At 32.1% G+C, this 25,317-nt stretch overlaps 3 protein-coding genes across 6 annotated transcripts; 1 reads left to right on the plus strand and 2 right to left on the minus strand.

Moving 5' to 3' along the window:
- Positions 1-1,562: 1,562 nt before the first annotated feature.
- On the plus strand, positions 1,563-8,200 carry LOC103500686 (linoleate 13S-lipoxygenase 3-1, chloroplastic). The gene is made up of 7 exons (XM_008464073.3): positions 1,563-4,228; positions 4,450-4,730; positions 5,287-5,524; positions 5,614-5,937; positions 6,250-6,443; positions 6,565-6,866; positions 6,949-8,200. The coding sequence occupies exons 1-7, from the start codon at positions 3,868-3,870 to the stop codon at positions 7,970-7,972; spliced, it is 2,724 nt and encodes a 907-aa protein (XP_008462295.1). The 5' UTR covers positions 1,563-3,867; the 3' UTR covers positions 7,973-8,200.
- Positions 8,201-11,751: 3,551 nt separating this feature from the next.
- LOC103500688 (serine/threonine-protein kinase RIPK) lies at positions 11,752-13,849 on the minus strand. Its single transcript, XM_008464074.3, has 5 exons — positions 13,411-13,849; positions 13,179-13,314; positions 12,943-13,082; positions 12,717-12,840; positions 11,752-12,488 (listed from the first exon to the last, which is right to left on the minus strand). The coding sequence occupies exons 1-5, from the start codon at positions 13,819-13,821 to the stop codon at positions 11,998-12,000; spliced, it is 1,302 nt and encodes a 433-aa protein (XP_008462296.1). The 5' UTR covers positions 13,822-13,849; the 3' UTR covers positions 11,752-11,997.
- Positions 13,850-17,230: 3,381 nt separating this feature from the next.
- Positions 17,231-25,085, minus strand: LOC103500689 (exportin-T). Of its 4 annotated transcripts, none has more exons than XM_008464077.3 (16): positions 22,957-25,085; positions 22,746-22,835; positions 22,519-22,608; positions 22,311-22,415; positions 22,006-22,065; positions 21,702-21,764; positions 21,515-21,610; positions 21,180-21,344; positions 20,503-20,676; positions 20,317-20,382; positions 20,107-20,205; positions 19,846-19,992; positions 18,751-18,938; positions 18,621-18,665; positions 18,433-18,520; positions 17,231-17,596 (listed from the first exon to the last, which is right to left on the minus strand). In XM_008464077.3, the coding sequence occupies exons 1-13, from the start codon at positions 24,682-24,684 to the stop codon at positions 18,849-18,851; spliced, it is 2,973 nt and encodes a 990-aa protein (XP_008462299.1). In that variant the 5' UTR covers positions 24,685-25,085; the 3' UTR covers positions 17,231-17,596; positions 18,433-18,520; positions 18,621-18,665; positions 18,751-18,848. The 4 variants fall into 4 exon arrangements, with proteins under 4 accessions (XP_008462299.1, XP_008462298.1, XP_050947649.1 ...); XM_008464076.3 differs by lacking the exon at positions 17,231-17,596 and adding an exon at positions 17,808-18,162; XM_051091692.1 differs by lacking the exon at positions 17,231-17,596 and having other exon boundaries at positions 18,211-18,520; positions 18,827-18,938.
- Between the last annotated feature and the right edge of the window lie 232 nt (positions 25,086-25,317).

The raw sequence follows: 25,317 nt of genomic DNA on the forward strand, positions 1-25,317 counted from the left end.
AAACATATTTATTACTATTTTAAAATTAATATGTTTATTTAATTATTTATTTAGATCAGTGTAACCATGTTTATTAGATTAAGCCATCACATTTGTACTTTGTCAATTTAAAAATTCTGTATTATCCTCATTCCTTATAATATTTATTACATGATTTAATATTTATAGTACTTTTTTTTAATAAAATAATGGTTTTGGATTTTATAATTTTATCTACAATCCATTTTTGTTGATAGAGCATTCCTTAATTCATACTCCATGACTCTAAAATTCAAGTCCTCATATAAGAGATTTCAACCTTTAATTTCCACATTGAAATTTAAAAAGAAAAAGAAAAATTCTCACTTTGATTTTTTGAACATTTGAATCATCATCATATGATATCATTCTTGAGGCATGATAGGAAAATTCTGGACATAGAATTAAGAATGCTCCAATTAATTTAAAGAAAAAGCCTTTAAATACTTTGGTTTTCTATAAGCTAAATTCAAAATTTTAATCCAGGTAACTTATTAAAAATTTAAAATTTCAAAGAATTCTCATGCTTTAATGGCAAAATTTAATGCATAAAAAACTAAGAATTCATTAAAATTTAAATTCTAAAGATAATATTGTCTATTTTGACTAAGTTGAGAAAAAAAAAAAGAGAACACTTTGTTCTAATTTTTTGAATAATGTTATTACGTGAAAGGATGGAATTTTCGATCTTTTTTATTAAAGTTATTCAAATGGGAAGTGGTCAACCATTAAGAATTAAGATTGACACTCAATGTGTACGCATTGGATGGTCAAATATTCATCTTAACTTTGGCCTCCTTGAATTTTTTATCAAATTCAAACTCTAAAGTTTGGTAAGCCTTTAAACTCACTTGTACTTTGCTTTTTAAAAAAATACTATGAGATTTTAATAAACAATTTTGTTATAATCAAACGCATGTTTTTGTGATCTGACAAAGTAAAAGCTTAAAAACTCAACATTTTTTAGAGCAAAATTGATGATCCAAAGGATAACCTTTTAAAAGGTTAAAATAAAATGTCAACCACTATATTAAATATTAGGAAAATAATTTTTTGATCCCTAGATTTTATTTTTAATTATAGTTTTCTTAATCCTACATTCTAATATGTTACATTTTAAAATTTAAAGTCAAATAAAAATTAGACTCGATCTACATTAAAAAGGTTTTTTTTTCCTACCAAATTTTTTTGGGGTCAAGAGAAAATATAAATCGGTTTGTAAGAAGACCGATTGTGCCTTCAAATTCGACACCTAATTAGGCTGCCAAACAGACGGCATATTATGTGAGAAAAAGTAAATTATAATATTTAAAAGTTGAATAGCCTTTTATCTCTTTCTAACTTTTTGCCAAATATTTATTTAAGAAATGTTTGACTTTGTTTCTCAAAGTGTTTATTCTAAGATTGAATTTGGCTCTATAATCAATATTTAAGATGGTTTTTCTCGTTTGACAAACCATATAAACTCAAACTTTGGTAAATATTTTTAATCCTATCCCACATGTCGCAATAAAAATGGATCTTTAAAAGCCACTTAATTACATATTCTTACATTTCTAATTTTATTTTCTTTATATATAGGTGAAAGTTCCTGCAAAATTACACAACTCCAACTAACTTACAAGACTACTATTTAACTTTACTAGACTGCACCAATATTATATTTTGGGTAAAATAACATTTTATTCATTTTAGGGTTTGTTCTTTCACATATCTAATTTATTAAAACTAGGTATTAAGATACTAAACAACTTTTAGAGTATATGAATCAAAATATTATTTCAATCTAGATTATTTAAAAAAAATTCAAAATGAGTCATTATGAATTGACCTAATTGTAAGAAATGGAACATAGACTCAATAAATGGCTAAGAAATCGTAGATTTAATTCACGGTGGTATTTTATATGTTTTCTTGATATCAAAATGACTAAATATTTAGATTGTCTGATAAAAAGGAAACACCTCCTGGTGTGATAGCGAGTGGAAGGAAAAGGGAAAAAACTTCTAGTTTAATTTAATCCAGTAAAGGATCAAGAATATTGATATTATAAACCTAATATATAACTTTTAAACATGAGTGATGTAGGATATGGTTTTGGGAAGCAAGAAAGAAATTGGACGGGAGGAGGGACAAAGTGGGGATTATGAGAAAAGGGTAGGGAGATTTTTGAGATGGTGAGAGAAGAAAATAGAAACCCAACCCAGGTTCTATCCGGTTTCCTAAGGGTCTGCTTCTCTTTACTCGGAAAATCGGAAACTCGTTTTGACTGGGGGCAAGCAGCCCCACTCGTTTGAAATCTCCAAATGAAACATGTTTTCTTTTCAACATTTTAAAAACAAGACCACACTACGCAATTTTAAAAAGTACTTCTAAATCAACTTTTAGATTTTATATTTTATATTTACCAAAGTTCTTTAATTATTTTATTTAAGATACCATATTCTTAAATAATCCCACTATTCTCCCTCTTCTTTCTACTTTCTTTTTATTAAGTAAGTCGTATTTTATCAAATAAAAAAATATATATATTTTTCAGATAAAAATGGTTTGAGATAAACTTTATAAGTGTTTCAAAAGTTTACTTTCATTTATTTCAAATGATTTATTTTTAAATTTCAACATTTAAATAGTTAAACCCAAAAGCTTTTAAAGATGGTGTATAAATTGACAAAATGCACCGTTGCTTAAAATAAAGATATCTTAGTTCAATCATTTTTTTTAATTAAAACATGGTGATAATTTCTTTATTAATTTATGATAGTTTAACTTATGCTAGTGCCCAAATAATTTCGACTAATAAAATATTTCCTTTAAAAGCTTTTTAACTTTTGTTAAATGTGTTTGAAAATGTGTTAACTACTTGTTTGTTTCTGTTAAAAGCATCATTTATAATTTTAACCAAATAACATCAATTAAAAAATACTTTTAATCCTCAGTAATGGTATTTTTAAAATAATAATAATCATAAATTTAATCAAGATCTAATTATCAACCATTATAGAATATTCTCCTACAAATAGAATTAACCCCCACAAATATAGTTAAGTGGTATTCTCGTAAGAAATGTAAGCGAAGTATAAACTACGAGTATAGTTAACGTATTTAAGTGGATTTAAACAAATCTCCACACCAAAATCAAAGATTCAAAAATCTTTTTTAACTACAAATATGACAAAATATTTAAAAAGTTCACGGGAGTTCAAGCAAAGTCTATATTTTTTATTTTGAATCATTTCAAACAATTTTTAAGCTACACTATTAGTTTAATGAATAAGTAGTATAATGATTTGAGAAAGTGTTTTCGATGTAAAATTGAAGAGATACTTATGTGATTATAACAATTTACACATAATACCATTTTTCTAATCTACATGTCTTCTTTTGGTTTGAAGTTTTTCACAGCAGTTTATTATTTCAGTTTTATTGATTTCTTTGTTATCTTTCATTTTACATTTGTAGTAATAATAAGAAATTCTTTGTAACAAGTTTAGAAAGGAAGAACATGTTAATGTTAATTACTACTGAGTTTATCTCATTTGATGAAGTTCTTTTGTAAGAAAAAAGAAAAATAAAAGCAAAATAAAAGTTTTCGTAAAACGTGTGGACGGTGAGATCTATGGAAGAAAAAGCTGCTCTCTCTCTCTCTCTCTCTCTGCCTTTTGGCGTTTCCCTCTCTAAACTGTATAAAAAGAGAACCCAGTGGCAAGGCCAATCAATAAGAACCCGGTGGTTTCCCAACCAATCTATTTTTCCCTCTAACACTTTCTCTTCCAACCTTCATTTTTTCCCATCTCTACAAAAGAAATCAACTTCCCAGTTCCCAAGGAATAAGGGAAAGAAAACTGGATGGCACTAGCAAATGAAATTATTGGATCATCTTTTCTTCACAAAACATCCTCTGTTTCTTCTCAGTTTCAAGGTAAGCAATTCTTCAGGCCAATTTGGGTGGTTCCAGTAGCGAAAAGGCAGGTGGTTGCACAATTAAGGAAGGCTGTGAACAGCCCTGTGGCTGCTATCAGTGAGGATTTAGTCAAGGTTGTCCCCTTGGACGAGAAGCCGGTTAAGTACAAGGTCAGAGCCGTTGTAACTATCAGAAACAAGAACAAGGAAGACATTAAAGAAACTATTGTTAAGCATTTGGATGCTCTCACTGATAGGATTGGCCAGAACGTTGTTCTCCAACTCATCAGCACCGAGATTGACCCAAGTGAGTCATTTTTCCCTTCTTTTTTGTTTATTTGTGTTCTTTTTTCCAATTTATGGACGTTCTATGCGTTTTCCGCTTCTGGGTTTGTTTTGTTTTCATGTTTTCGTTATAGTTTTTGTGAGAAAACCTTTTGTCTTCTTCCCTGACTATAATAGTTTTATCTGATTTTGTCTGAATCTAAAAGAGTTTTACTGAATTGATTTTCATTTGGAACATTGAAGAAACAAACGCTCCAAAGAAAAGCAACGAGGCTGTTTTGAAAGATTGGTCAAAGAAAACTAATCTAAAAGCCGAGAGGGTAAATTACATAGCAGAATTTTTACTGACCTCGGACTTTGGAGAGCCTGGAGCCATCACAATTACCAACAAGCATCAACAGGAATTCTTCTTGGAGACTATCACAATCGAGCAATTTGCAAATGATCCTATTCATTTTCCCTGCAATTCCTGGGTTCAGTCCAGAAAAGATCACCCTGCGAAGAGGATATTTTTCTCTAATAAGGTAATTTTTTAAAAAAGTAAAAAAAAAAAAAACAACGTTTTTTCTTAGTTCAGCTTTCGTAATTTGTTTTCAACTAAATAATAAAGACCTTTACGAGATAATGCGAGTTAAAGCTGATGTGATGTATTGTTTCATATATCTGTTTTTAAATGTCTCCACGTCCTTTTGTCATTATAATGAATGACAAATATAAGTCCCATATCATAGACTATTGGGGAGGTGAAAAGAAAGGGGAGGGGAATTTGCAAGCTTTTGTTTTCCGTTCGAAACTCTTCTTTATTTAATTGTTTCATTCCTTTCTACAGTTCTGAATCTGCTAAACTATTTGATAAGATTGCCTGTGGACCCAGAATTCGATCTAACAAAACTATAGTCAAATCATCAAGTTTGCTACTTTTGCTATTATGAGCATGCCAATCATAAATGAAGAAGAACAATTTCAAACCGAAAAGAGCTAAAGATTGTAATCGAACCTTCCTGCAAAATCGCATGTTCTCTTTCAATCTTGCTGTGGATTTTTGAATGGCTATCTAATGTGTGTTCCCCAATTCTGCAGCCTTATCTACCAGGTGAGACACCTGCAGGGATTAAAAAATTAAGAGAGATTGAGCTTAAAGACATTAGAGGTGATGGGAAAGGAGAAAGGAAACTGTCTGATCGAGTATATGACTTTGATGTGTACAACGATTTGGGAAATCCAGACAAAGGAATAGAATACGCTCGCCCAAGGCTTGGTGGAGAGAAAATTCCATATCCTAGAAGATGTCGCACCGGACGTGCCCCTTCCGATACTGGTAAAATTTGACACCAGCATTTGCAATTATAACAATGATTACCAAGAGCTATACAAAAACCTTGTCTAATAACGGTATGTATGCTACAGATATGACTGCAGAGAGTCGAGTTGAGAAACCGTTACCCATGTACGTGCCAAGGGACGAACAATTTGAGGAGTCTAAACAAACCACTTTCTCTCTTGGGAGGCTTAAGGCAGTTCTTCACAACTTAATTCCATCCCTCAAAGCCAGTATTTTGTCAAACAAACATGATTTCCATGGTTTCTCAGACATTGACAGCCTTTACAGTGAAGGGGTGCTCCTTAAATTAGGCTTGCAAGATGAACTCCTAAAGAAGCTCCCACTGCCAAGAGTTGTGAGTGAATCCAGCCAAGGACTGCTAAGATACAACACACCCAAGATCCTTTCCAGTAAGTGACATCATCATCCTTCAAAAGTTATTCATGCTAGCATGCAATTGACTAACATACCATCAGTTTGCAAAATTACTTCTCATAAAGATTCAAATCAACAGTTTTACAGAAATAGAACAATCCAAATTAATGAAATAGAAAAGTCTTTTCAACTTTGGTAACCTCAGAAACTACCTTGATTGCCGTAGCACATCAATTTTTGCTTGAATGCAAAATTGACAAACCCAAATCATTCTTAACTAACTTTCCCAAGTCATTCTTAACTAACTTTCATCGAAATTAATTTTGTGGGTCATGTTGAACTTGCAGAGGACAAGTTTGCCTGGCTGCGAGATGACGAATTCGCCCGCCAAGCAATAGCAGGAGTTAACCCAGTCAACATTGAGAGGCTCAAGGTTTTCCCTCCTGTGAGCAACCTTGATCCCGACGTTTATGGTCCACTGGAATCTTCCCTTAAAGAAGAGCACATTCTTGGCCAAATTAATGGGATGACCGTGCAGCAGGTGAATTATCACGTCAAGATGTTAACCTATCACTCAGATATTTTCTCACTAAAACAAGAATTGACAACCACATTTTCAAATCCTAATATTATCTCCCTTCAAATTGCTCTGATTGTTACAGGCATTGGATGAAAACAAATTGTTTATAGTGGATTACCATGATGTTTACCTTCCATTTATTGATCGGATCAACGCTCTCGACGGCAGGAAAACATATGCAACTCGCACAATATTCTTCTTGACACCACTTGGAACTCTCAAACCTATCGCCATAGAGCTCAGCCTTCCATCAACTGCACCAAGTTCTCGATCAAAGCGTGTCGTAACTCCACCAGTCGACGCCACAAGCAACTGGACGTGGCAGCTCGCCAAGGCTCACGTCTGCTCCAACGACGCCGGAGTTCATCAACTTGTTAATCACTGGTAAGTGAGGAAACTTATAACTCGAAAAGAAGAGATGGATTAAGCTTTCTGATTACTAAAAATGGCTTACTGTTGATGGCAGGTTGAGAACGCATGCAACCTTAGAGCCATTCATATTGGCAGCACACAGGCAACTAAGCGCAATGCACCCAATCTTCAAGCTCTTAGACCCACACATGCGATACACAATGGAGATCAACGCATTGGCGCGCCAAAGCCTGATCAGCGGCGACGGAGTGATCGAGTCTTGCTTCACTCCAGGCCGTTACTGCATGGAGATCAGTGCCGCAGCTTACAAAAATTTTTGGCGCTTCGACATGGAAGGCCTTCCCGCCGATCTCATACGCAGGGGAATGGCTGAACCGGACCCTTCAAAGCCTCATGGACTCAAGCTTTTGATGGAGGATTATCCGTACGCTAGCGATGGGCTTCTGATTTGGGCCGCAATCGAGAATTGGGTAAAAACCTATGTCACTCATTACTACCCAAACCCTAGCATGATCCGCAAAGATGAAGAGTTGCAATCCTGGTACTGGGAGTCCGTCAATGTAGGCCACGGTGATCTCCGCCATGAAACCTGGTGGCCGGAATTGAACAACTGCGACGATCTCATCTCCATTCTCACCACGCTCATCTGGCTCTCATCGGCACAACACGCAGCACTAAACTTCGGCCAGTATCCATACGGAGGCTACGTACCGAACCGACCTCCATTAATGCGTCGACTAATTCCCGACGAGAACGATCCAGAGTACACGATCTTCCTGAACGATCCTCAGAAGTATTTCCTCTCAGCATTGCCTAGTGTCCTGCAGGCGACGAAGTTCATGGCGGTGGTAGATACACTATCAACTCACTCGCCGGACGAGGAGTACCTCGGAGAAAGACAGCAACCGTCGATTTGGACGGGGGATGCGGAGATGGTGGAGGCATTTTACGGATTCTCGGCGGAGATCAGAAGGATTGAGAAGGAAATCGATAGAAGAAACTCGGATGGACGGTTGAAGAACCGGTGCGGCGCCGGAGTTTTGGCGTATGAACTGCTAGCGCCAAGCTCCGAACCGGGAGTTACTTGCCGGGGAGTTCCTAATAGTGTGTCGATTTGAGGCAATTCCATTTCCCGCCATTGTTGAGGTGAAGAGGAATATTTATATGAATTTATTTAAATATTTAGAGAAGGAAAAGAAAATAGTAAATTAGGGATATTTTTGTAAATGCTGTCAAGCTTGAGCTTTAATATAATGATTAAATTAGATGAAATTAAGCAATAAAGTTTGTTCTATAGGATGTATAAAATGCATTGAGCTTAATGTAGCACAATTTTTAATTTATAATATGGTTGTAATCAAATATTTAAAACCTTACAACATAACATATGTCCAAACTTCTTACTCAATATACTCTAATTTGATAGATAATTACTTAATTAAGGACCATAAATATAATTCTCTTTAGCCTACAAATGGATGAGTTAAATAAACAACTTGATAAATTTGTGGAGAAAATTATTTCAAATGTTTTATTTTAACATATATCAAGATCAATATTCCCATAAAAAATATATTCTATGTACTAGTGAAAATATCTTATAATAATATAAAATATAATTCATGAGAAATAAAACTTTAGATGTAAAATATCAAAATCAGGTTTAGTATTATATATAAATTAAGCTCTTAAAAATGATCTTAATTCAACTTACATACAAATTTATATTACTAAACTCGAGATTAGAGGTTTAGTTATTCTTTTTTATCGTAAAAAGAAAAAATAGTATAAACTTTGTACGGTTAATTTTGAGGTCACATTAGATTTTTCCAATTTCATCCTGAAAAAGTACATCGCCTGATGTAAAATAGAGTTTCATATATGAATGGATTATCATTTAGATAAATTGATTTATGATTAATATTTAAGAGGCGTGAACTCTTGATTTTATTCATTTATTTATAAAATCAACATTTAAATTCTTTCACCCTAAATCTTGAGTCAAAGAAAGCTTCAACTGATTGACATTCTATCAAATGAATAATATAGAATAAGAAAAATTTTAATGGTATTCTAACCAGACGAATGAAAGACTTTGTGAATTTCCTATTTAAGATGATGATATTAATGTAGGAACTTATACAAATGAAACTATATATACACACGCGTATGTATGTATATATTAAAATTCAATGGTTCGATTTTTGATCGGTAGTTCAACTAAAAAACAAACATAGTATTATAACGTAGGTTTAACATTTTAGGTAAAAAACACTTTCACCCTTCAACTTTTATACGAGTAACAATTTAGTCCTTAAACTTTGATTTGTAACGATTTAATTTGTGAACTTTTAATTTTGTAACAACTTAGTCCATAACTTTTCCACCGTATCAATTTTGTTCTTGAGCTTTAAATTTTTCAATGATTTAGTCTCTATTAATGTAAAACTGAGTGTGGAAATTTAATGAGAGGGCTTGCATAAATAGATTGATAAACTAATTAGAGTCTCGATAATTTTAATAAAATACAATGCGTCGTACATCATATAATAATAAAAATTGACAACAAATTTTGATGAATTTCGTTTATGTTGGAGACTAAATTGTTACAAATTTGAAAGTACGCTGACTAAATTATTACATACCAAATTTAATGACTAAATTAATATAAAATTGAAAGTTCAAACACTAAATTTTTACTTTTATAAAAGTTAAGAGAGTAAAAGTGTTTCTTACAAAAAAAAAAAAGCCTTAAAAATTTAAACGTGAAAATCTAACGTTTTGTTTTTGTTTATTAAATAAAATTAAAAGAAAAAACTTATTTGGTTTAAAAAAAAATTGAGATTAATATGTTTTGACTAATTTAGAGTTTGATTAATGTTTTCAAAGAAGATTAAAGAAGTTTATGTTCAAAGGCAAAAACAGTAAAGAGCAATGATGAAACATAATGAAAAATTGATTAAACCCATTAAAAAGGGGTTTGTTTTTTTCCATAATTTGAAAAATTAGAATCATAAATTAAAAGCCCAAAAACAAACACATGAAAAATGGTACAAATCAAACCACAAGTTGAGTTGAGTTAGTGGACTACAACCCTTTTAAACTTGAGTGGGTTGGTAAAGATATGAAAGATTGGGCTATACCATTCAAGGATATGATAACAACCATTAATTTTAGACATTTCAATTTCTCCATTTTTCAACTTTGAAATTCATACTATGAATTTCAACTTTTCCACCACACGAGGAAAATCAAATGGATACACCAACGAGAAAAGGCACACCATGTGAGAACCTATAATTACATAAAACCGACCTCAAACCAATCATAATCGGTTTAGTAAAATGTCAAACTAACTTAGATATCGATGAGTAAAAGTTAATCGGTTTTTGTCGAATCGGTTTAACACTTAAATATATTTTTTTGAAAATTCTCGAAACAACTCCGACCGACCGATCGACTTCGATTTGGTCGATCAGCTCAATTTTCCAGTCTATCGTGCTCACCCTTAGTATAAAGATGGATGCAGTTTTAGATGTACGAGTGAATCTTTCTAAAGAAAATACATTTTATTCTTTTTTAGCAATACTTTCGTTACTCTCAAAATGGACTTATCTTTATATATTCCACTCTTATCAAGTATCTACGATTAAAGAAAAGTTAGAATTGAATTAAAATTTACATATCAAGTTTGAAGATATTAAAATTTAGTCTCTATGATTCGATAAAATCTCTCACAAAAATGTTGTAACAACATGAGTTTAGGAATGATACTCGAGATCACATTTGGATGATAGAAATCCTAAAAATGTAGATGTATGGTTAATAATTTTCAATAAAATACACTTTTCTCTTTTCTAAGGTTAGATATGTTTGGTTTTGGATCAGTCATCGATTGCGTGAACTTCTAACCTTTAAATCAATCTATAAACTTTCTCCCAAAAGAATTTGTTAAAATTTTCTTTTTCTTCTAATGATCATTGATTGAATTAAGTTTTATTATCCTATTCATTGAGCTTTACCCCTTTTTAAATAATATTTATGTTTTAATTTCAATTTATGTCAAGAGTTTTTCTTTTTTTTATTATTAAAGGTTGAATCACACATCTCTAGTATTCATAAAGAGTAAAATAAATTCAACAATCAAAAGTAAAATTCCACTCTAAAATAAGTCAGAGAAATTTATCAACCTCAAACTATTGCATTTCTAAATGGTTTTTTCTCTAAACATTTTTAATCTTTAGTCAAAGATAAAATAGGGAGATCGATGTGAAAAGTCCAATAACTAGATATTACCGAATGTAAAATCATGATGTAAATAGTGAAAACTAAAATATCGAAACAAATATTATTATCAACCAATATTAATTTGTAAAAAAATTATAAAACATTATTTAAATTAATACCTTAGTTATTTTCGCTTTTAAATTATGTGATACTCCTTTGTTATTGGTTAGGATTAATCGATGATATTTGCTTAATACTTTTGTGTATTTACACGAAGATATTAGTGATATTGATTAATCTTTAAAATCAATATTGTACCTTACAATTTATGAATATATCGGCATTTCAACAGATATATATTTCAATATGGAAAGTAGAATTTAGGTCTTATCTCATATACAATTATTCATTAACCAATGTTCTTTAGTAAAACAAATCACTTTTAGATTTAGTTTTTTAGATTAATATATATAACTAGTGTTTTCTGATTTAAGATCGAAAACGTTCAAAACAACATTGTACTTCATTTCACAAGTAATTTTTCTCAAAATATAAACACCAACAAATATTTTGAAAGCTACAATCAATCTATCATGTTGAAATAAAACGTTGATAATTATATAACTTAAGAGTATAGAATCAAGATATTGACAAACTCGATGGATATCTACGAAAACTTGATTGGAAAATTTTGAGCAACAACATCAAGTTATTCATAGACATCAAAAAAACAAAAGTTGTTTAGGTTTCCATTCACAAGAGATCTTCATTGGCCTCAACTTCTTGGAAACCAAAAGAAAATATGAAAAAACCAATTCCAAAAACAAACAAACCAACTAACATCTATTTCCCCTATAGTTTTTTATGTCCAACATTGATTTTAACACAAACTATACTAACAAAACATGAACTCAATCTATCTATTTTCCACAAAGGTAGTATCGGAATGAATGGCACCGGATCTTGACCTCGACCTCAACGATGGTAGCTTAAGCCTATAGCTTCGACCTTTTTGGTCTCGGTGCTGGTTCGTCGATTTCTCCACCTCTTTGATATCTTCACTTGGGACAATATACACAAATGGCTCAATTAGAAACTCTTTCATCTTTACAATAGCTTCCAAATCCTTCACCACTGAGCTCATTGAAGGCCTACATTTTGGGTGGTGACTAAGGCATTGGTGAGCTAATGCAGCCAATTTTTTAGACCCTTCATTTGAGTATTCACCCTCAAGCCTTGGATCAATTATTTTCTCAAGTTTGTGGTTATCTTTCAAGAGATGCCTTCCCCAAGTCACCAAGTTTTGTTCTCGGCTCGGCCGACTATTGTCAATTGCTCGTCGACCGGTTAACAACTCTAGTAGAAACACTCCAAAGCTAAATACATCACTCATTGTTGACAAATGCCCTGAAAAATAACACAAAATTTTGATCATAAATGGTTGCAAATTTTTATGAATTTTGTTTTTTAGACAACTTCATATTTAAATGTGTTATATAAACTTTCTAACCCTAAAGGCACATGTGCATGTAGTTAACACAATAGAACAACGTAAATCTCTATCTCAATTTTTTATTGTTTGCACTTTTCTGTTTATCTCTATTCATCGATTTCATAATATAATTGCTAGTAAACCTGTCATGACATATTCTGGGGCTGCATAACCTTCGGTTCCCATGACTCGAGTCGCTGTGTGCATATCATCTTCATCAAGACCATTTATGGCCAACCCGAAATCCGAAAGTTTTGGATTATAATTCTGAAAAAAGAAAATCATATCAATGTTAGTGATTGCGTCATTTTGATTTATATATGATAAATTTTCCGAAGAGATTGGTTAAGTAGGTAGAGACGACGTTACCGAGTCGAGTAAGATGTTCGAAGCTTTGAAATCTCGGAAAATGATCGGTTTTTCAGTTTCATGAAGAAAAGCAAGACCTTTTGCTGATCCTAATGCAATCTTCATCCTTTGTAACCATGTCAAATTCGAAACATAACAACCTAAACCCAAAAGAAAATCAATGTTAAAACACTAAACTAAGCATAAGAACAAAAAAAAAGGACAAAGCAGCCATAGCTTCTTCCCTGTTGAATTACCTTTAAACAACACATTCTCCAAGTTTCCTCCTTCCATGTATTCATACACAAGAAGCCTTTGTTCATCTTCAAGACAATATCCAATCAAATTAACAAGATTTGGGTGTCTCAATTGCCCAAGAAAAAACACTTCAGCCTACAAACAAAAGAAAAACAGAGCAAAAACTCAATAATCAACCACAGATTACATAAAAAAAAAAAATCTTCATAAAAGCATCAAAATAATATTCACCAGCCACTCTCTATGGCCTTGAGAGCCATCCAAGTCCAAAATCTTGACAGCCACTTGCTGTGATTTCAAACCAGGCTTGAAATTCTCACCAATGAACCCTTTAAACACAGGCCCAAATCCTCCTTCACCCAAATAATTACTTTTTGTGAAACATTGAGTGAGTTCTTTAAGTTCATTAAAGGTGAAAATTTGAAGATTTGAACCAATACAAGAGTTCGAAAGATCACTGATAACTGATAAAGATGATCTAACACTCATATCAGAAAATGATGAGATTCTTCTGAGAGAGATTTTTTTTGAAGTTTGAATTCCATTTGAAGAAGAAGAAGAGCCTTTGAGCAGCCTTTTTGGCTTTAAACAACTGGGCATCAAATACTTTGGAGAGAATAATGATAGCTTTTTGAAACCCATAGTTCACTGAAGCTTTTTCTTTTTTGGATGATTTTGGTGTTTTGCTCATAAATTTTGGGACAAATCCTTGGAGTTATATAGTGTCTGATGAATTGGGGTCTAGAACAATATTAAAGTCAAGTCAGGTTTTTTAAGCTAATGATGACTAAACAAGTTGGGTTCTTTTTTGTGTGGGTCAGTGTTTAAATATGGGGTCCGTTCGATTGATGACAGAATGTACCAATGGTAAATAAATATTTACCCCTATTTTTTTCGTAATTGCAAATGTCATATTCGAATGAAATTATCTAAACACCTAAATTATTAGGCCTCTCATATTCACTCGATAACACAAAACCGTCGAGGTTAAAATCCACAAAGAAGAAGAAGAAGAGAGCTTCTCACTCTCCTGTAGAATTACTTCTTAAAATAGAGTCTAAAAATCCAGTTTGTGTGGGGAATAAGAGATGGGATTTGGATTTTCTTGACTTTGATTATTAAGAGAAAAGGAGGGAATTTTTTTAGTGGGAGGGTCATAATTTTTCAAAAAGTTGGTTTGTTTTTCTTTTCTTTTTTTGGGTGTTGATTTTCGTTTGGACATATGTTAATTTTGTAATTTCTTAGCAAATTCATATGTTTGTTGAATTTTGTTTGAGGAAGAGATCGGTATGAATGTGAAGAGGCCATCCTTTGTTGTATGAGTGTGGGCGCCGTGTGAATTACACACAAACTAAGGACTATATATATATATATATAATTCAATTATTTTTTTTTAGACTATATCAATTAAATTACAAGTTTAGTTTCAATTTTGATTGAATTTTTTTTTTCTTTTTTGTTTTCTTTTAATAACATGTTGAGCACGAAAATCAAATTTATGATTTCGAAGTTGATATTACAAACTTGATAGCAGATAAGTTATACTTGTTTTGTCATTTTTAGAAATAAAGAGTATTCAGTCATGTTCAAGTTCACTTTATATGAGATATCAATGTAGTTAATAGTTCCTCTTTTTTCCAATTTGATTCTTTTTAAAAAAAGGATTTAAAACTTTTAGTTTCATACTTTATATTTAGAAAATTATTTTAAATAAGAAAACTTTTGGAAACATTTACAAATATAGCAAAATATCATAATTTATTTGTGTATATCATGATAAATATAAACATAATTAGTAGTTTATCTTGATGTGATCTATCGTAAATTAGACTATAATACTTTGTTATATTTTGTCAATATTTTAATTCATTTTATTATTATTGAAAATAGTGAGTATTTTTCAAGTAAATTCCAAATGGTTTGTATATCATAAATTTGATGAGTCTTTTTTAAAACAAGAACTCTTAAAATATGCCATTTGGTACCAACTCAGGATATGAGTAAGTATTTTTTTTTTAAGGTTTCTTATGCAATTTAATCTTATGTCAACTACTCCATTTAACATTTAAAAAAAAGTTAATGAACAAAAGGTCCATAAAAACTTGCTTTAAAAGTAATCTAAATTATTTATTAAGAGTTTCATGTATTTTTAATTAACAAACTTTTGTTATAAAAAAAATAATTAAAGATACCATATTAAACACAATTTAAATTATTAAACTAAAACCATCTACACCATCCTAAATGAGTTACTTAAATTTTAAGAGAGTGTCTGGGACAAGGAATGAGTTATTATAATTTTAAGTTACTATAGTTTGATTAGAATAGTTTGTGTTGAATGTAGATTATTTTAGTCTGGGTTATAGTTGTATGTGTTTGGTGTAGACTATTTTAGTTTGATAAGAAAATAGTAAATATCGTTACAAACGAGAGCTTTGAAATAATATTTATTACAGCTGGTTGGAGACTTTTAAATGATATTTGCGGTAGCAAAAAATGGTTATTATAAGAGAAATTAACAAAAGTAGCACACTTTTGGTTTTCGTTTTCAAAAGTAGCACATTTTTTTAAAACTCATACAACTGTTTTTTCGATCAATTTCGAACAAGATCAACCATCAAGATTTCCCTAAAATTTTCAATCAATTTCGAACAACTTATTGATCAACCAAATCTTATTTAATTTTTTTATCCATTCAAAAAGTTATTCAAACCTTACCAAATCTTTACACTTTTTTTTTTTTTGTACTCTTACCAATTTTCCTAATTATTTCTTGTAAATTACCATTTTTCCTTATCCTAATTTTCTCGACTTCAATCCAAAACCTTCTTTTACATTACTCAGCCACATAAAGCGCTGCCACTTCCTTTCGATAAAATAATCGAATTAATTACGCTTGAAAACTATATATTTCTTTTGGGTTTCATTCTTTATTGTAAATTCAATTATAAGAAAGAAAGAGAATGAATTAAGAAAAGGAAAAATAGTAATTTACAAGAAATAGTTGAGGAAATTGATTCCGTGTGTATACTTCTTCTTGGTTTCATTTTTTATTGCAAATTCAATTGTAACGAAGAAAGGAAACAAATTAGGAAAAGTAAAAATGATAATTTACAAGAATGGTCGAGGAAATTGGTAAAAATAGCAAAAAAAATTAAAAAAAAAAAAAAAAAAGTTAAGATCCGGTGGAAGTTTAGGAAGGTTTGAATAACTTTTTTGAAAAGATAAAAAAAAATTAAAGATTTGAAAAATGGTAGAATCTCAATCTAATCATCTACAAGATGCACTGAAAAACCTAGAGAAATTTCGATGGTCGATATCGTTGACCAAAAAATTTAACAAATTTTTAAAAAATATAATACTTTTATAAACAAGAATAAAAGATGTGCCACTAAAATTTAAATTATTGGTCCCAATGAAAGTGTACACTATTATTAATTAAACATGTCATGTCAAAATCTAAAACAATAATAATAAGTTTGTTAAAGACCTCTTTTTTGTAGATTAAGTAATATGTAATTTTAAAACTATTTTGAATTTTGAAATTATGCATATCTATATATATATTATTTCAAAGTAGGAAAGAAATAACTACGCGTCTTCCACTAATAAATTTGGACTTTGGCTTTTAGCCTCTATTCAAATAGTGTTTCGTTGTTAATTTCTTAGTTTATATTTCATGGGATTGTAAACCCAAAGTCCACTTGGACGTATGAACGTAAACATTACCTTTCAATTCAATTATAATCAAAACCTCAAAGTGATTTTTAATTATTTCATTTTAATTTATTAACTTTATCCTAAAATATTGGTTTTAGTTTTGTTTTATCGTTATAAGTCAATACCTATAAATATATTCATTGATATGTAACTTCTATATATATATATATATATATATATATATATATATATATATATTGATGCTCATAATTATTCTAATATTTTAAAATTGTTTGATTTTAAACAATTGTGAAAAATCACAGCAAAATTGGAAGAACAACCAAAGGGAAAAATTTGTGAGAAAAAGAGGAGTTTGTGCAGGGAAGAAATGTTTAAGTCTGGTAATCATTTTGTTTTTTGTTTTCTTTTTTTACACTTTTTTATTGCATTTTTGTTTTAAAATTGTTCAATATTTTCTTTAAATTCATAAACCTAACATTAGTCATATCCGAGATTCATTAGACTCTTTAAAATTAAAAACTTATTAGGCTTCTAAGTTTTCCCCAAACATCAAATAGACACTGACGTCAGAAGGCTCATAGACTAAAACTTGTCGTTTAACCTTAAAAAAAGGGGTTCACAGCAAAGCTTGGTTTTGCTTTAAACCTACAAAAGGGGAGGTTGTTTTCCCCAAGCACTTGGAAGAAAGATTCTGACTACACTTTTCCACAAAGCATCTTTACAAGTCTCTTTGGTTCTACAAAACACATTTAAACCAATTCTAGACACGGTTAAAAATCATCTTAAAAGTACTTGTGAGATAAAGAGATCATCCTCAATCATGGCTTTAATAAAAAAAAAAAAAAAAAAGTGTCCAACATTATTGCTTTGAAGATTCATGATAGTATATTTTATAAAAACAAATGAAAGAATTAAGAGGAGAGGACTGGTCAGTCATCAGAAAGATATTGGCAAAATCAAAGTCTTGGCTCACCTTTAATACTGTAACTTTAGCTGACTTGTTCTAAATGACATCATAAGAAAAAAAGCATACAAACCTTTACCTTATTATTTTATGTACAAACCTCCTAGTCTAACTTATAGACCAAATCTAACCATACCAACCCATTAAAACAGCGTACATTCATAGAATTCTACAAAAGAAAATCTGCATTTCAACCATTGAATTTGTATCTGTACGTATGTGTACGTCTGCGTGTGTTTGTTTCTATCACATGTGACATGTGCATGTTGATAAACACTCAGGATTCGAAGAGTCTCCGACGAAATATAAAAACTAACGTTTAAACAAGACCTCCATGTCTGCAATTAAAAAAGAAGTTGGTTCTTTGGATTAACCCTACTGAGAGCTTGAAATTCAAACTTGAGATTTTTATTTCATGATGGCACAAACTAATATTTGACTAGAATATACAAATCGGAATTGCTGATAAGCTTTATCCAGTGATGCAGAGCCAGAAACCAAGAAACAAAATTTATCATGTTTTAAATAATCGACATAACGTATCGTAACGGTTGAAAAGAAGTAAGAAAATACAAAAAACTAAACAATGGTATAGACAAAAAAAATACCATGATCTTGTAGATAAGTAGATCTTCATTACGACCAAATATGATTGAACTTTCTGTGGTTGAGAACGTCTTATCAGGAAATGTACAACTGTAAACAAAAGAAAAAAAGATGTAAAGAAAAGAATGAGCGGAAAATAAAGAATTCAAAATTAGGAAGCTGAAAAGAACATAAAGATAACAAAAATTACCTCATCCATTAAACAGCCGCCAAAAAGGTATATACAGCACAGATCCTACAAGATTATCCAAATGAAGTCAATGGAGATATAATCTTTTATATGAATCTAGTCAATAGATTATTATGAGATCCATCCTCACCCTTAGTTGATCAAAATTGGAAGTCATATTTCAGAACAAACACCACAAAATGGAGTTCTCAGGAAATACTACTAACTTATTTCATCCAACAGGCAATGCTATCTGAAAACAAGACTTCCATTTTGTTGAACTCTTAAGCTTTCTATAAGCGACTGGTAGAATGATTTTAACGCCTTAATGTCACTACCCTGCAAATGAGAGAAAACCCATATGAGTATGAAACTAAATACAAAAGCTACATATAAGAAAACTATTCATCATTTTAGGCTAAAATTATGAATATTATTTACAGGAATTTTGTTGACTCTTGTTCATGAACTTAGTGCCTTAAATAGCCAATCAATTAGTTTCTCTATCTTATACTTCAAGCTGATTTTTTTATATAATACGTTAAGCTATCATGCACTTCACCAAAACATAAATACTCTATACTCTAAAAGCCTATGAGGCTATGGTGTTTTGAGTGCGCTTCACATTTTAAAAGGTAAATAAATGTATAACTGAGGGGAATTTTTTTTGTTTTCTCCAACCACTAATTTAGGTTGGATTTGACAGCTCTGCCTAGCATGCAAGTAATAATATATTACTTTAAAATGGGGGAACAGATACTCAAACCCAATAAACATCATATAACAGGTGCTTAAAGTGAAATTTTGTTCACCCTCCCAACCATGAGATTTTCTCCCAAAAGTTATTATCTAAGCTAGATTTTCCTTTTCCACGAAAGCTTACATATTAATCAACTACATCCACATAAACACCCCAAAATTTGAAACATTTGAGGTCAGAAATTCCAAAAGAAATGCAATATCTAAAGCATGTGGAAGCCAGTGTTTGGACCTATGGGCCATAAATAAAGGCATGGTTCATTGCTCCTATGGCTAAATACATATTTTTGTCTTTATGAAGAAACAGTACCCATAAATCTTTCCAACCCTACGATTTGAGAAGTTGCTTGAATCACCCAGTTTTTATAAAAAATGTCAAACCTCAATTTTTTATTAAAAATGCAAATATGCATGGTCACAATTTCAACTACGTAACCTTTATGATATTTGTCAATAAACTTTTTAATTGATGCTAGTAGGTAGGTACCTGCAACTTCTGGCAATACTGCTCCGCCAAATCTTGAGGACAGTGTGCAGTTAAAAAGCCTTTTGATACAAAATGGAATAGAAAATCCTGCCCAAATTTCTCATACATTACTTTCTGGGCCGCTACAATTTCTCCAAGCAAAATTAGCTGCATCCAATATAAAGAAAAAGTACATTAAATATATACACAAATAGAATATTTTGCTGCTCTATCCTTGCGGTTCAATAAGAAATGAAACAGAATTCTGAATAGTATCCTCACAGAATTTGCATCATGTAATTCAAATGATTTGTCAAGTACACTGTACAAGCAACAGTTTTTTGCAAAGCCCTCGATTATAAAACTTTGGAAGCCAGGCACCTGATTCAAAAGATCAAATATGGTAACACATGTTATAAAAAGAGTGTTCATTTTTTTCAGGAAAGAAGAGACACGTACTCAACAAGGAAAGCATAAAGAGGGTACAGTTACCTTTTCTTCTCCGGAAGGCCAGACACACCAGTCTTTAATTAATTTAATGAATATCTGTACACATGCCTAGACCACAGAAAACAATTATCAAGTCCAGACATCCAAAGCAATTGAGATGTGTATACATTGGGAGAAAACAAATTTAAAACATATAACAGCTGTCAAATGCGGCAAGCAATTTTATACCTTTCTAACAAGAATATCTTTATGATTACACGATGTATTTAAAAGTAACTGCATCATTGGTTCCAGGAAGCTTCTGCTTTTAGGGGATAGAAAGACAGAAGAGAGATCATGTGTGGTGATCACGTGAAGAAATGTATAGACTATTCGTTGAAGCTCTTGTAGTTCACGAATTTCCTACAATAAAAGCACAAGGGCAGAGCATAAGATAATGGATGGCAAATTTTCTACTTATTAAATTGAAGGCCAAGCCTTTGAAGAATTACTTTTCAAGCTTGAAGCACAACACGTCATATTTAACATATGCTCACAAATTCCATTTGCTACAGTGTAAATTTGGTATTAACAACTAGTGAGTAAACTAGGTATTAACAAATAGTGAGTAAACTAGAAAAAATGCAAGTCATATCATACCCGGTAAAATATTGATTTCAACAGGGAAACCTTAACGTATATAACACGTGGAAATGTCCCAAAGTAAGACAAGTTGGGTTCCACTTCAAACAATGTAATGAATGATTTCTATAAAAGCTAGTGAAATGCAAAATAATGAGAATAACCAAATAACTTACCACATTTGAAATGCACAATGATGCAAAAGCTAGTGATCTTGAAGCCAACATTTAATAATATAACAAACGTAAATAAATTCAGAATTAAAAAAAACACAATAAGCGTACCTCAATATTGGTTCCTGGTCCTGAAGGAAGAGAATCTCTTGGTATAACATTGAATATCCGACTAGCAATTGTTGGAAATACATCCTCCAAAATGCCATGGACCGAAGTGCTGAACTTGCAGATTAGTTGATTAAGTAACACAAGGAAACCAACCAACTCCTTCGGCTGCAAGAAAACATGCATTGAAATTGAAGCTCTAAAACAATTGCGAGATAACAATAAATAAGCTTCACTCATACAAAAGATAAATAATACTCAAAACAAAGGTGTCTCGGATAGTTCCTTTTATCAGATTTATCTAATGGATCAAATGCCAACTCAGAGTTCATCAGTACCTCGCTTTCTGCAAGCAACTGCTCCAAAGCCTTTGGAAGATAGGGAAATACAGATGCGCCTAAAGTTTCCACCATTCGATGTATAAAAGAGAGGACCTTCATTCAACAGAAACCAACATCAGTGCTGATGCAATTTATAAAATATAGAAAAGGAAGTATCTCTAGGGATCCATATCAAACCCTGTACCTTAGTCCGTAGAGGCTCTACTTTAGGAAATGCAATAAGAACTTGGAGAAGAACATCCAATGTCTGAATTGAAGAAGAATGTACATCAGTTAGTACACTCAATGAAAGGCAGTTTAATTCATATTTTGCTTCATTTAATGATTTAATCCTCAACAGAAGCTACCAAAATGAATTGCTTAGCATCCAGCCTCTTAATCTAATTGCATGGAACACCAGCTGGCAAGACCCTATTTATAGGTGCTTCTATATAATTTCTTTATTCCAAGTTTGAAAATTTTCGGGAAAAAGGGGTCATGGAGCTAACCTGTTTGAACATCAGACCAATTGCAGGACGACTTGTTGTGACAAGACGCTCATTGAACCCCTGGATTACAAAAGGGGGAAAGGAAGTTGTTACTATTTTTTATTGACGAAAAAGAAGGTAAAGTTGAGTTAAGAAAATCTATAAATAATTGGAAGAAACATCTGTGATATCACAGAAACCATTGGCCATAATATCACAATTTGAGGGGAAAAGGTCTTTAAAAAAACTATTGCCCAATAATGAAAAAAGTGTAATGATGAAATAAATACTTCGCTCCCAAGAGAGAAGTCGTTAAAGAAAGTGACCTTGCTAAGGGCATTAATGGCCATAATTATTTGCTGAATGGTAGCAATCTTTGCAGTAGCCTCCTCTGGAGTTAATGCCTTAGCATTAATTAGCACCACTTCAACCTAGATTAAAGCAGGATAAGTTTACTCAAAACATATAAGAACTTAACATAAAATAAGGGATCCAAACCATTTAAAAAAAACTATTGACAATTTAGAGGGCAACCTGTTGACAAAGAGGCTTGAGCAAAGAAGACAAATAATCAGATTGCTTTTCCAGTGGTACGTCTTCCATCCCAATCAGTAAGCCAATTGCCTGTAAACAATTACCTTAGATATGTAAAGAAAGAACAGAACGAAGAACCACTATATGCACATGGGCACGTGGAATGAACATAAAACCATAGAAATAAGACAAACGTATATATCTTATATACACACTAAAAGGAGAACCTCAAATATGTGGCTTCCATCTTCAGACCCTGAAAGTTCATTGGATGCAAAATTTGAGCTTGTAAATCGTGCGACAGTATCTTGCAGACTCTGAAGTTTCACCATGAAGAGAGAGAGACAAACTTAGAGATAACTAACATTACAGGAAACTTTACAAGGGAATACAAAGTTTCAAAACTGAAACGTGCTCGATTAGTGAGGAGATTTATACCGTTAAAATTGTCTCGATGTAAGGAATGAGCTTCACTTTTAGAAGTTTCACAACCCTCATGAATAGATAACTTGCCCTTCTACTAACATTGATGTTGGGGTGGTGTATGCCTCTTTCATCAAGAAAGGCAGCCAAAACAACATGAATAAATTGAGAATTCTCCTGCACTACCTTTATATATCGAAAAATCGTTTCCAAATATATAAGTGCAACCAGCCTGTTAGAATGGCAAGAAAACCGTGTGGATAAAAGCATTGTAACCAACTCTCCAACAAGTCCACTTCCATTTTTCATCACCTCATCACTGAGTGACTCCCCATATGCAAAGAAAAGTGTAAGCGAAGCCTCTACCTCTTCAACATTCCGATCTGATGAAGAAGAAGCAGCACTTACCATTGAACTTCTAATAAACAGTTGAGTTACATCAGGTGCTACACGACCCACACTACGCAAAAGTACCAATAAATCCTTCCTAAACTCCACCATTCTATCTTCTTCCTCTTGTCCAATCTTATCTAAGATATCAAGATTGTGCCGATATACGGGATCATAACAGATTTGTGCCAAGATCACTTCTAATATTTGACTCAAGTGAAGAAGTTGCTTCTCCGTAAGAGGAGAAAGGCTCTTCATGGTAGCAACATAACCAGACAGGAATTGCACAATGCTAAAAGCAGAGTCCAACTCACATTTTTGTAATACATAGAAAACAGATGGCAAAACTTCATTAAGCAGCTCCAATGAAGTGCTCTTAGATTCTTCAGAATTCAACCGTTTGAAACACTCCAAAACCTCAACTGCATAACCGGTAAGTAAGCTAGCCACCTTTGAGACCAACTCAGAATCGCTGTCTTCAGTAGCAACCAGGCCAAAAACCCGGCTTATTTGAAGACTCTGCAACAGGGTTAGTTTTGCCTGATGATCCATCCGCTTTGAAACAACTGCCAGTAAACACCCTGCTGCAGCTCCACGAAGTTGTTCGAGGAGCCCATCGACTAAAGTTAACTCAAATAACAATGGCAAAATCACATCATTCACTATTAACCCGATATCAATCCAAGATATGTATCTTCTCATTGCATCCAACACACTTGCACACAATTCTTGATCAGAATTCTTATACATGGACAAAATGTCATACCACGCTCCAACTAATGAAGATACACACTGCGCTCTCATAGCATCCTTAATCCGCCCTGCGGCTGTTACTTCCTCAGGAGTTCGAGGGTAATCCATGCTAATTGACTCGTCATCTAACGTATTAAGAACCCGACAGAACATATCAATCACCACGGGCCCTTTTCTCAAATGAGATAAGAAATCAACAAAAACAGATGGCCAATTCATCGGGTAATCAAGGTAAATTAGTGATACCAAAACTTGAGCAAGCTTGTTCTTTATAAAAGCAGGACCCCGTAAAATTCTAAGAGCGTGATTCTCATCAATACCCTCCAAACACACAATGGAAAACACTGACTTTCGAATGAAGTATTTCTCATCTAAACTCATCCACGAATAACGAATCCGAATAGTTTCATGAAGTGTTTGCAAACACCAAAACTGAACCTGAACAATGTTTGAAAAACAAAGCTTCTCAACACACACTCTACATATTGCCGATTCGTCTTTTGCCTTATCACAGTACTCATTAGCCTTTAATTTTAAGTTGGAATCCACATTGCTCGTTTCATCAAACATGATAACTATTGCTTTCTCCAAGTCATCCATGGTGCTTAAAAATCACAAACCCACAACTCAAAATCAAACAAACAAACAACCAAAAAAGATATTTACCAACACCCTTTTCGCAGAATCACTGGAAACCAAAAGGGTTGATCGGGAACAAAATTGTTCAAGGGTTTTTGTGGGGTTTGTGATACGAAGCGAAGAGCAAAGAGCAATGGAAGGGAAGCGATTTGAGAGAGTGAAAATCGAGATTGAGTTTCTCAGAAAGCTTACCTTTTTATTATAGGATTCAGATCAATTCACGGATCTTTATAGTGCGAGAAGTATTTTAGGAAGAGTTCTAATGGAATTTATTTGATAAGCATTTTCGTTTTTTTCTTTTTTTTTCTTTTCCTTTTTCTTTTCCCTCTCTTTTTCTGTTCTATTTCTATTCTCTCTAGGGTTTGTGATTTGGAGGTGGTTTGCCAGTTTATATAGCAATCGCTAATTATCGCGCCTCCGTATATTAGAATAAATAATAAATAGATATATTGTAAAATAATAATAATAATAATAATAATAATAATAATATTATTATTATTACTAATATTAAATAATAATAATAATAACAACGACGACTAAATTAATAATTAATTAATTGTGAAAATGAATATAATTTTTGTTATTAAAGGCCTC

The sequence above is a fragment of the Cucumis melo genome, chromosome 1, assembly GCF_025177605.1.
Source record: "Cucumis melo cultivar AY chromosome 1, USDA_Cmelo_AY_1.0, whole genome shotgun sequence".
Taxonomy (NCBI): domain Eukaryota; kingdom Viridiplantae; phylum Streptophyta; class Magnoliopsida; order Cucurbitales; family Cucurbitaceae; genus Cucumis; species Cucumis melo.

Excerpts from the sequence above, each read along its gene's own strand:
- LOC103500686 (XM_008464073.3), top strand. The coding sequence starts at position 3,868 with ATGGCACTAGCAAATGAAATTATTGGATCATCTTTTCTTCACAAAACA. Across the intron at positions 5,938-6,249 it reads CACACCCAAGATCCTTTCCA|AGGACAAGTTTGCCTGGCTG; the intron begins GTAAGTGACATC and ends TTGAACTTGCAG. Across the intron at positions 6,444-6,564 it reads ATGGGATGACCGTGCAGCAG|GCATTGGATGAAAACAAATT; the intron begins GTGAATTATCAC and ends TGATTGTTACAG.
- LOC103500688 (XM_008464074.3), bottom strand. The coding sequence starts at position 13,821 with ATGGGTTTCAAAAAGCTATCATTATTCTCTCCAAAGTATTTGATGCCC. Across the intron at positions 13,315-13,410 it reads AAGGCCATAGAGAGTGGCTG|GCTGAAGTGTTTTTTCTTGG; the intron begins GTGAATATTATT and ends TTTTGTTTGTAG. Across the intron at positions 13,083-13,178 it reads GGAGAATGTGTTGTTTAAAG|GTTGTTATGTTTCGAATTTG; the intron begins GTAATTCAACAG and ends TTTTGGGTTTAG.
- LOC103500689 (XM_008464077.3), bottom strand. The coding sequence starts at position 24,684 with ATGGATGACTTGGAGAAAGCAATAGTTATCATGTTTGATGAAACGAGC. Across the intron at positions 22,416-22,518 it reads TCAAGCCTCTTTGTCAACAG|GTTGAAGTGGTGCTAATTAA; the intron begins GTTGCCCTCTAA and ends GCTTTAATCTAG. Across the intron at positions 21,611-21,701 it reads TAGAGCCTCTACGGACTAAG|GTCCTCTCTTTTATACATCG; the intron begins GTACAGGGTTTG and ends TGTTGAATGAAG.